At 40.1% G+C, this 11,728-nt stretch overlaps 1 protein-coding gene across 1 annotated transcript; it reads right to left on the bottom strand.

Annotated features, from left to right (window-relative positions):
• Nucleotides 1-722: 722 nt before the first annotated feature.
• Nucleotides 723-5,935, bottom strand: LOC147410388 (thioredoxin H-type-like). The gene is made up of 3 exons (XM_086434849.1): nucleotides 5,607-5,935; nucleotides 1,204-1,326; nucleotides 723-1,087 (listed from the first exon to the last, which is right to left on the bottom strand). The coding sequence occupies exons 1-3, from the start codon at nucleotides 5,682-5,684 to the stop codon at nucleotides 956-958; spliced, it is 333 nt and encodes a 110-aa protein (XP_086290975.1). The 5' UTR covers nucleotides 5,685-5,935; the 3' UTR covers nucleotides 723-955.
• Nucleotides 5,936-11,728: the final 5,793 nt, after the last annotated feature.

Below are 11,728 nucleotides of genomic sequence, written 5' to 3'. Positions count from 1 at the left end.
AAGATTAATGGGTTTTTGTCATTGGAAAAGACAATGCTGCCGAGATGGGGAAGATGATTGCGTTTCAAAACATCAATGGACAAACGTCTAAGAACTTACCTTTGATGACGGTGAACTGAATAGACAAAATGATTGGGCCCATTGACCGAAAAGATAACGTTGGCCATTGACTGAGAAGAGGACGCTGTGCAGCTTCAATGGGTTTTTGCTTCGTTAGGGTTGGAGGTGAATTGTGCAATTTTAGAAATTATCGGGGATATGTTGTGTAATTTTTCAATTTCATAGTGGGCATAATTGTCCATGGAGCTGTTATTTTAAGGTAATTTTAATTCCCTGCATGAGCATTTTGAGAAGCTAGTGCTCCGTCAAAACAACACGTCAAGTGCTCTTTTTCGTTGTCGCTGTTTTTTTTTTTTTTTTTAATGAAGTCGTTGGAGAAATCAATCCAAACAGACCCATTGAAACAGCTACCTACAATACCGTAGAGCGGACTATGGCTTTATGATCAGCCAAATAGTATGTGCAAGAGAAATGCTTGTTCGATCAACCATTGATAGAGTGCAGGAATTAATGCATCAGTGGCCTATGGACACACGAATATCCTGATCACCAATTGGCTATAATAAATAGTGACAAATCAAACATAAGAGATAAATCATTACTCATACAAATCAATCGATAACAAACAAATATTATGAAATGAAAAACATTTCAAATTCCTAGAATAAAGACGATTTGACATTTAAGAAATACCAACCCTTGAATTAGTCTGATAACAACAATGTTCATATATGTAATTAATATGTTTATACATTACGTACAATAGCAAAAATAAATAAACTTCAAATATTCATTACCACTCTTAATTATTATTATTATGAGGGAGTCTTTAGGGAAATATAATAATTAGTATCCTCAGAGAAATATCTTATGGGATATTTCCAGACTTCGCTACTTAGTTGTTGTGCCTTTCAATCAGCGCCTTCAAATCGTCACTGTTCGTACCCACAACCTTTTCTATCTCTTGTCCATCTTTAAGGATCATAAAGGTCGGTATTGTTTCTACCTTATACTTGTCATGAACTATCTGCAAATTACCAATTTCTATTAATAAATAAATAAACTTACTTTAACAAGGAAAAAAAAACAAGAAAAATCTTGCAATATTATTAGATAGAGCGAAAAGGTATTAGATTTATTTACCTTCAGTGCACTAACGTCCACCTTGAGGAATATAAGCTTAGGAAATGTACGGGCTAGATCAAGCACAGAATAGGCCATATCTCGCCATGTTGCACTCCATTTGTCCGTGAAGGAGACCACCACCTGCAATTATACATCACAAATATATAGGAACCTTGGTAAGACAGGTTTAATAAACTCTCAAGGCAATGTTTCATTTGAGAGAAAAACAGTTGGATTTTACGAGATTGAATCTTAACGTGGGTGACTTGTTGACCATGCATATAAGTTTCCCCTATGTGGGATTCTTTGGTTTGTAGTTGCTCAAAACTAGGAAACTATATACCAAAACAATATCTGCTCATATTGTAGTTTCTGAATACTAGAAAACCATATAATATTGGTTTTCCGATTTTGTGTAACACATCATTTCTTCGTGTGTTCTTCTTTGGAACACAACGAATAAGAATTAATCTATCCTCTCTTCTCATACATGTAAGATTATATGCCGAAGCACGTAAATTATGTGTGATTTCTTAGTGGCTTTTGATTCTTTATAGTATCAGAGTAGAAAGTGTTCATTTGATCTTCTACAATTTTAGTTATTCGTTTTGTTTTTCTTCTCTAATGGTGGAATCAGATGGTAATCCTAGATGGAGCCTATCATAAGTTTTATTGAATGTATGGAATAAATTATATCCCTTGGTCTTGGGCTGTCACCCTGTCCCTTGGTAGCAAGAAGAAGATGGGGTTTGTCAATGGAAAATCGGTATGTCCTATATATGATGATCTGAAATTTGAAGAATGGATCTCTCAAGATCAACTTGTTACATCCTGGCTTCTCGACTCGATGGAACCTCAAGTTGCTGAAATCTTTACCTTTTGCGAATCTGCAAAATACTTGTGGGAATCTGTGGCCGATTACTATGGTAACAAAAATAATGTCGCTCACATATTTGAATTAAAACGTGCGATTGCCGTTAACACTCAAAGTGATACTAAGTTCATTGAGCAATTTGGAAATTTGAAAAGAAAATAGGACAAACTGGATATGTATCACCCACACTATAGATGCCAAGATCCTTTTGAAACGTGTTGAAGAAGATACAATATTTTCTCTTCTTATTAGTCTGAAGCCAGAATATGAAAATCTCAAGAGTAATATTCTTATGAACTCTACTTTGCCTTCTTTGTCCAGTGTGTGTGCTACTCTTCAATGTGAAGAAACTCGAAGAAAGGCTATGACTAGTGAGTTGAAATAATTTTCTGAGAAAATTGAATCTAGTGCTCTTGTGGTTGATGATAATGATAAGAGAAGACTCTTGGACAACGAAAAAGAAAAAAAAACTATCGAAATACGGGTCGACGAGATACTTATATGTGTGATCATTGCCAGAAAAATGGGCACGCCAAGGAATGATGTAGGGAGCTTCATCCTCACCTCAAGCCAAAGTTTGATAAGAATAATAAAAAGAATCATGCAGTTGTAGCCAATGCATCGATCTCAATAAATCAGATAAACCATTTTTTTTCCAACAATTGAGTAAGTCATCTCCAAATTCTGAATCTGATCATTTGTCATGTACTCTTACAATAGGTAATCTCCAAGCCTATTCATCAAAGTCTTCTACTTCCAATACCTGGATTGTTGATTCTGACTCCACTGATCATATGTTCAATGACCCTTAGCATTTATATGATTTTTCCCACAATTCGAACAATCAGTTGTATCGGTTGCCAATGGAACCACGGTTTTTTTTTTGTTCTCCCAGTTCAGAGTCTTTTTCTTGTTCTCCCAATTCAAAGTCTTTTGTTGTCCCTTCGTGGCAAAATTACAAATTCTTTGAATTGCAATGTTGTTTTTTTGCCTACTGCTGTGATATTTCAGGATCAAACATGGGGGAAAAGGATTGGTGAGGGGGTTTATTCTCATGGCCTCTATATCCTAAACCTTATGATAATCCAGCATGTCATTCTAGTAGCTTGTTAGATAGTCTTCTTCTACATAAACGACTTGGGCATCCTTCTAATAGGATTTTGTCATCTATGTTTCCTGATGTTTCAATTAAGTATCTGCTTATGATGTTTGTCATTTTACAAAGTAAACTCGATTACCTTTTGTTAATTCATTTTCTACAGCCGTTGAACAGTTTGAATTAATTCACTCTAACTTATGGGGTCTTACACATGTTGTAGATACCCCATTTTTGCATCTGCCTAATTCAACAATTCATCCTTCAGTTGCAGTGAATTTCTAATAATGAGCACAAAAAACTCAAAAGCTTCAGAGTATTGTTCCCGATCTTTTCATTTCTAGTCCTTTCATCTCCTTTACTCATTACGACTTGATATAGAAAATTACGTACACTGAGGATCGTCACAATTTACACCCAATTTAATAAGCACGTACGCTTAGGTTCACTACATCTTTCATAACTTAAAGACAATACGACGCCAGGAAAATGTGACCTCGAGACTTACAAATAATCACATTAGAACCGAAAGAAACCTCACACCAAAATTCATAAATATTGGCAAAAATCAACAAAATAACAAAAATACCCCTCATATATATTGGACCTTCAAAAAATCTCGAAAGTACCTTCATTGCATTCAAAATATAATTTCAATTCTAACGGGACCTAAATCAACGAAAACGAAAAAATTTATGAGAAATCACAAAAATGACCGAAACACCCCTCAAGGTCCAACTTTGACATTGAGACCTTGATTCTTAAGAAAACGAGATAGAAAATTATCAACATGATTATGCGCATTGAAAATCTAAAAAAAAAAAAAATTAGAAAATTCAAAATCAAGTTAAAAATTCAATTAAAATTTTATCAAAATCAAATTTAAATTCGAATTAAAAATTAATCAACCAATTAGAATTCAAATTCAAATTCAAATTTAATCGACCAATTAGAATTTAAAATTAAATTAAAATTTCATCAAATTAAAATTAAAACTTAATCGACAAATTAAAAATTAATCAACCAATTAAAAATTTAAAGTAAAATTTAATCAAAATCAAATTAAAAACCCAAATTAAAAGTTAATCAACCAATGAAATCAAATTCAAAGAAAATTCAATCAATCAATAAAAGTTAAAACTAAAATTTAATTAACTAATAAAAATTTCAAATCAAAATTGATCCATAAGATTCAAGTCAAAACAATCATTCAAAATTAAAAATAGAATTAAGATTGACCAATCAAGATGTAAGCGTTGGAGGACTCTTAAGTCACGAGTACCGTGGGATTGCTACTCCCATTCTCCTAAAAAGAAACGTAGGCTATGAATAAACAGGCTTTTGTTTCCCAATTGTTCAGTATAGAATCTGAAGTGAAAAACATTGATAAAAGGTAAATCTAGGAAATGAAATCTTGGTCTTATTTGGGTCTTCTGAATCCAGGTTAAGAAGATAAATCTTGTTGGCTTGTTTCTATTGAGGGAGTCTAGTCAATTTCATCATATTGAAGAGTTTTTAGTTTTTAAGTTTTGTTATGTTCATTTTATTCTACTACTTGTTTAGGATTCTTTTCCTTTTGTAATCCTGTCGTTTTTTAAGATTTGTAAATTTTAATCATGTTTATTTTTTTAGTACACTTTACTTGCTAAGGAACTTAAAAAAAAAAAAAAAGAATCAAAGCTTAAGAAAGGACATCACCTAAATAACTTAATTAAAAAAAAATGACATAACTTCTATATATTTCTGGTCCTTGTTGGGTATATATTTTCCTATTTGGTTATGGGGATATTGCAATGGATTTTCTAGGTTAATGCTTTGTTTTAACGTCTACAGTCTATACTATGCATATGGGTTGGAGTGAATATTTTATTTCAAAGTTAAGAATTTGGCTTTCTCTCAAGTTGATCATCTTCAACGCAAAAATCAAAGGCTAAGCGAATTTTCCTTTCTATTTTGGGAAATCACATATTACTTCACAGCAATAAGTAAACAACCAAAAACAGCAAATCAAGAAGTTAAATCAAAGGCAGATTTCCCAAAACATGCACAATATTTTGAATATTTACCAAAATGGTAAAAATAGTAAAATGTATTTTTTTTTTACCGAAAATACCCTTTTTTATTTTTTGACTGAAATTACGAAAATAAAATTGATTTCGATAAAAAAAATTGTAAATACATATGATTGTTGGATTATCAAAAGAGTGGATCTTTTTAGTTGGATTTTCATTTTTTTAAGGTTAAAATTGTAAATACATATGTAAAATAAAAAAAAGGGTATTTTCGGTATAAAAAAAAACACATTTTACTGTTTTTACCATTTTGGTAAAAAATTAATTCCAAAAACGGTAAATTTACCGTTTTCGGAATTATTTGCTATAGTGTACCGTTTTGGTAAATAATTTCGACCCATGATTCATTTTCCCATAAAAATAAAAACCCAGATGGTACCAATTTGCCGGTAATACTGGTCTCTCTGTTCCACTGATTGAGTGTTTGACAGTTGATCATCTTTCCTCTTCTGCTCATGTTTCGTCTTTTGCTGCTTCTTTCTTCTCTCTTTCAAACTATTGTTCCAAGCTCTCAAGAACGAACCTAAACACTCAGAACTACGCAAGATATATATCCAATTAAAGAACCCCTTTATATTACAAACTCAGTGGACCAAGAACATTTCTAACCTCAAACAACGTTTGATGCGTAGCGTCCAATTTCCTAGTGATCTCTATTTGTTTCCAATGGTTTTTCCTTTTTAGAAATCCCTAGGAAGTCTCCTCTCATCTCAGCCTTTGGAATCAATGGAAAGTCTCAAACTTCGTTTCGTTTGAAGCTAGTATTTTTTCGTGTAGGGAATCTTCACGTATAAATAAATAGAATCGACTCAAAACGGGTAAACTTTTGATAGGCAAATGCTAAAGTGACTTTAGTAGTGTTCGAAATTGAGCTGATGTTGAGGCGTGCAAGGAGCTATAGATATTTTTCCTCGAGATACGTGTGAAAGGCATCTTTGGTTACACTTACGCGCAAGTCAAGAAAAGACAAATATGGCCCTACGTTTTTTTTTTTTTTTTAACTTTTTTGGGGAATAACTTTGAAAAAGAGAAACACTTTGGCATCCAAAAAAGTACAATCCGATGGCACCCGCACATCAGCAAAATTTTAATAACTTTAAAAATATAAATATCATAATGCTAAACGGACCTCAATTCACACTTTGCATAATCATGGATGCTTTTCATCGAGATATGAGTGAAAACCTTCTATGATTCTGTGCTGTGGGCACCTCCACATCAGCAAAGTATTTATGAATTGAGATCACTCCAGCACAACTCAAAATTATCTTTTACTGTTTTATTTTAGTTTAAAATTTTTAACTTGGGTGGCCGTCAATTTTGAAAGTCTAGATTAAGTTTTAATTTATGAAAATTTAATTTATTATTATTATTATTTTTATATATTTCATGAATTATAAATTAAGAGAATTGCTATTGCCACACCAATTGTGTGCAATTTTTGAATGATTAATTGATTTATAAAGAAATTGGTGTGCCATTAGTAAAATTTGGTATTGTAATAGTGGCCCTCTAAATTAATTAAGGTCTGTATTATCGTGATAATCCTTGTAAATTGTAGGGGAAAATTCTAGAGCACGGACACGCGGCTCGGATAAGGTCCAGGATTAATGATTTTAAGGTCGGAAGAACCGCGGCTCTTGCTCGGTTTATTAACCCCGACGAATGCGTGGATTCTAAGCTCGGAACTAAGCCATCAGCCGGTGAAGTGGTCCGGGCAGCTGCCTCATAGGTCGCTAGGACAGATTTGACATGTGTGCCAGTGATAGACAGTCAGTCCTGACAACCCACGTCATGTCAGACCAACTCTGATTTTCTCATAAGTGATAGGGCAGTTGCAACAACTCCTGCAGCTGACATGTCAGGGAGTGGGTTAACTGCCCAAGGTCACTTCAAAGGATGGCACAGAAATCGAACCAGATAAACGCCTATATAAGGAAGAAAACTTCGAGTAAAAGAGGTTCGAATGCTCCTTCTCTAAACACACTACACAGATCAATTTGGCTAACTTGATCGTCGGAGTGGGCTGTTTTGCAGGTCCCCCGAGCTTAAAGAGAAGGAAAGTGTAGAGTCGTTTCGTGCATCTACAATTTGGCGCCGTCCGTGGAAAACTTACAAGGAGAAAAACGACCAATATGGGAAGAGCTAGAGGCGAAAATCGTGGAGAGCCATCAAACCCACTACCAGCAGACTCGCCCCCAAACGCGCCGGATCCAATGCTAGCAATGTACAACTTACTCACGGAGATGAGAGAGGAAATGCGCAGGGGGTTGGAGAAACAAAATGATGAGATAGTGAAAATAAGAAGGGAAAATGAAGAGCTCAGGCAAAGGTTAGGCGAGCGTGCGGAGACCGAGGAAGGCCCAGGGGCAGAGCAGAGTAGCGACCATCCTGTTCGAGCGGCAAGAACGGAGGTAGATTGGACTGAAGATTCAGCAGCAGTAAAAACGCAGCAGGGAAGCTCCGAAGTTAAAGAAACCATGACGAGGAAGGAAGTGGAGGAGATGCTCAAAAGGAGGGATGAGGAATTCGCGCGAGGAAAGGATCCCGCGCAAAAGGTACGGAACGCAATTCGGGAACTCAAAGGGACACCATTCTCGCAGGCGATAATGAAGTCAGAACCACCCAGGTCGTTCCACATGCCAAAGTTTGAAACTTATGACGGGACGCGAGATCCCATTGACCATATACTGCACTACAGAAGTCAAATGGTGCTTTACCAAAATGATGATCCGTTGCTCTGCAAGCTGTTCCCGTCAACCTTGAGGCTCGGGGCCATGATGTGGTTCCAGGCCTTACCAGCTGGGTCCATTACGAACTTTTCCGAGCTGGAAGAAACGTTCGTTGGGCAGTTCGTGCACCTGCGAAGGAAGAAGGTCGGAGTTAACACTCTATTTAACCTTCGACAGGAGCCCGGGGAGAGTATTAGGTCGTTCGTAACCCGTTTTCGAACGAGAGCCCTGGACGTAGAGGGCATGGACGAGGCCACAGCATGCGCGGCGTGCATCGCTGCGGTGATCCCGGGAACACGGTTGCATGAGTCCTTGATCAAGTCTATCCTACTCGTCTAGAAGATTTGTATGCGAAGGTGGAAAAGTACATCCTGGTGGAAGAATCTGTGAAGGGCAGAAGAAGAAGCACCCAGACAGTGGCTAACAGCGAAGGAGGAGTAGACGCTTCAAAGGTACCGACCCACCCCGGAGTGGAAGGAAGTAAGAAAAGGCGGAGAAATTCGAACGAGTAGTCGTGGTGGAAAAGAGGCCGGGTGTATACCCCGCTCAACGAAAAACTATCCGTGATACTAAGGCACATAAGGGGGGAGCCCGATTTCGTTCAGCCGCCACGGGGGTATAATGGGAAACCCCGAAAACCATTCTGCGAGTATCATAAGGCTGAGGATCACCCTACTGAGGACTGCTACAGGCTGCGCCATATCATCCAGGATATGATCGAAGCAGGGAAACTCAAAGGTTATGTTTCCGCGGGAGGAAGGAGAAGTGGGGAGACTACCGAGAGAGCTGAGCGAAAGCCCGAGCAAAGAAGGCCAGCTAAAGGAGGGCGTCGAGAGACGGAAGAGCGCAGGATAGTTCATACCATCACAGGATTATTAGGGGCCGAAGTGCCGTCTAGAAGGGAGATTCGAGAGAAGGTAAAAAAGATCCGACATATGGTCGGGGTTAACAGTGTGGCGTCAGGAGTACGGGTAGTTGGAACGACAAACCACGGAGCAGATCCCCGGGCAATCGTATTCACAGAGAGTGACCTAAGGGGGACGGCAGGGCCCCATCAGGACGCGTTAGTAATCGCGCTCCCAGTGGGAAACGTCGAGCTCCGAAGAATACTTGTGGATTCGGGGAGTGCGGTGGACATTCTCTTCCTAAGCGCGGCTAAGAGAATGGGGGTTTCAGGTAGTTTGGAGCCAACGCCGACCCTCGTCTATGAGTTCAACGGTGCCGCTAGCAATTCGGTAGGAGAAATCACACTCCCGATCTCAACAGGGCCTAAAGTGGTAATGACAAGATTTGTGGTAATAGATGCAGACTCGGCTTATAACGCGATCTTGGGCCGGAGATGGATACACGAGATGGAAGCAGTCCCGTCTACCTATCATCAAGTTATTCGTTTCCCGGGTAAGGAAGGAATAATGGAAATCAGGGGAGATCAGGAGATGGCGCAGAGGTGTTTTCACCTGGCTTTGAAGCAAGACCGAGGCCCTGAGGCCGTCCCACCGAAGAAGAGAAAGGTAACTCCAACTGTTAATGAATCTTCGTAGTAATTACAGAAGCAGCCGCTGCGCGACCAGCGAGTAACAGTTGAGGAAGTCGAAGCCGTGGATCTCGGGGGCGATGGAGGACAGATAGTTAGTGTTGGTACCACAATGTTGCAGGAGGAGAGGGCAGCACTACTCCAACTTCTGAGGGCAAACAAGGATGTATTCGCATGGTCATTGGAGGACATGCCTGGGATAGACCCGTCGATGGCGTGTCATAGATTAAATGTTGATGAAAGCTTCCGACCTATTAGGCAGAAGCCACGGAGGCTGTCGCCGCGCCTCAGGCAGGGGGTGAATGAGGAAATCGAAAAGCTTTTGAAGGCCGGGTTTATCAGGGAAGTAGAGTACCCAGAATGGATAGCGAACATAGTAGCAGTGCCGAAGAAGGATGGAAGGGTGAGAGTGTGCATCGACTTCACGAACCTGAATAAGGCGTGCCCAAAGGATAGCTTCCCGCTGCCAAGGATTGATAGGTTGGTCGATGCCACTGCTGGACATGAGAGAATGTCGTTTATGGACGGATATTCGGGGTATAACCAGATCCCCCTAGCAGTGGAAGACCAGGAACGAACATCATTCATTACCGAGCAAGGGCTGTTCTGTTTTAAAGTTATGCCGTTCGGTTTGAGAAATGCCGGGGCAACCTACCAGAGACTCGTGACAAAAATGTTCGAAGGATTGATCGGGAAGATTGTGGAGGTATATATCGACGATCTGTTGGTAAAAAGCAAGAGAGCGGGAGACCATCTGGCAGACCTTAAGCAAACATTTGATCGGCTGAGGAGTTTCAAAATGAAGTTGAATCCGAAGAAGTGTGTCTTCGCCGTTTCCTCTGGGAAATTCCTCGGGCACATCATCACTAGGAGAGGTATCGAGGCAAACCCAGACCAGATCCGGGCTTTGGTAGAAATACCGAGCCCCGCTAACCAAAAGCAGGTGCAGAAGTTGGCAGGGAGAATAGCTGCGCTGAACAGGTTTATCTCCAGGGTATCCGATCGATGCCGCCCGCTCTTCGCGTTATTGCAGAAGGAGAAGAATTTTGCATGGAGTACGGAGTGCGAGGTAGCCTTTAGCGACCTAAAGAGGTATTTGGGGCAGCCACCGATCCTTAGCTCTCCGGAAGAAGGAGAGGAGCTGGGGATTTATCTGGCGACCAGTCCATCATCGGTAAGCTCAGTTCTCTTTAAAGTTGAAATGGGACGGGAATATCCTATTTATTACGTCAGCAAAACATTGGGCGTATCGGAGGTTAAGTACACCAGGACGGAGAAGGTGGGATTGTCGCTCGTTTACTCGGGGCACAAGCTCAGGCCTTACTTCCTTTCCCACCGCATCCGAGTTGTGACGGACACCCCGCTGAAAGAAATGATGCACAGATCCGAAAAGTCGAGGAGGATGGCGAGGTGGGCTGTAATCCTCGGTGAGTACGACTTACAATTTGAGTCCCGGACAGCAATAAAGGGGCAGGTATTGGCAGATTTCCTTGCGGTTTCCCGGTTGAGGATCCGAACTGGGAAGAGTTGGAAAATGAAGACGAAGGGACGGAAGAAGTGGAGCTATGGGACAAGCAGGCAGGATGGAGAATTTTTGTCGATGGATCGTCAAACTACTCAGGCTCGGGGGTGGGAATAGTAATTGTAACACCGAGCAATGATAGATTGGAAAAGGTCATCAAACTCGGGTATGGGGCATCAAATAATGAAGCTGAGTACGAGGCAGTTATCCACGGGCTGAGAATGGCAAGTGAGTTGAAAATCGGTCGGGTAAAACTATGCACCGACTCTCAACTTATAGCCAACCAATGCAACGGGAAATTTGAAACAAAGGACGAACGCATGGTGAGATACCTAATCTCAGTCAAACGAGAGATTGAGAAGTTCGACCAAGTGGAGATATGCCAGATACCCAGGGATGAGAACAGGCATGCAGATTCATTGGCTTACATTGCCTCAATGCTAGGAGAGACGGAGGGACGGTCTTTACCTGTGGAATACCTGCCTATAGCAAGCATCGAACATGAGGAGAGGGAGTGCGCACAGGCCGAAAGAACGTCGGGATGGATAGAAAAATTCACTCAGTATCTGCGCTCAGAGGTTCTGCCAGCAGACAAGGGGGAGGCCAGAAAATTGCTTCGGCAGGTCGGCAAGTACACTCTCGTTGGGGAGGAGCTGTATAGAATGTCTTTCGGGGGACCACTTCTTAAGTGCCTTTCTAAGGAAGAGTCCGAG

Source organism: Akebia trifoliata, chromosome 1 (genome assembly GCF_017979445.1).
Source record: "Akebia trifoliata isolate Shusen 1 chromosome 1, ASM1797944v1, whole genome shotgun sequence".
NCBI classification, from domain to species: domain Eukaryota; kingdom Viridiplantae; phylum Streptophyta; class Magnoliopsida; order Ranunculales; family Lardizabalaceae; genus Akebia; species Akebia trifoliata.
Note: the sequence above shows the minus strand (reverse complement) of the source record. Positions and strands in the feature narration are given on the sequence as shown.

Excerpts from the sequence above, each read along its gene's own strand:
- LOC147410388 (XM_086434849.1), bottom strand. The coding sequence starts at position 5,684 with ATGAGCAGAAGAGGAAAGATGATCAACTGTCAAACACTCAATCAGTGG. Across the intron at positions 1,327-5,606 it reads CCAGTATTACCGGCAAATTG|GTGGTGGTCTCCTTCACGGA; the intron begins GTACCATCTGGG and ends GTATAATTGCAG. Across the intron at positions 1,088-1,203 it reads TGGACGTTAGTGCACTGAAG|ATAGTTCATGACAAGTATAA; the intron begins GTAAATAAATCT and ends GGTAATTTGCAG.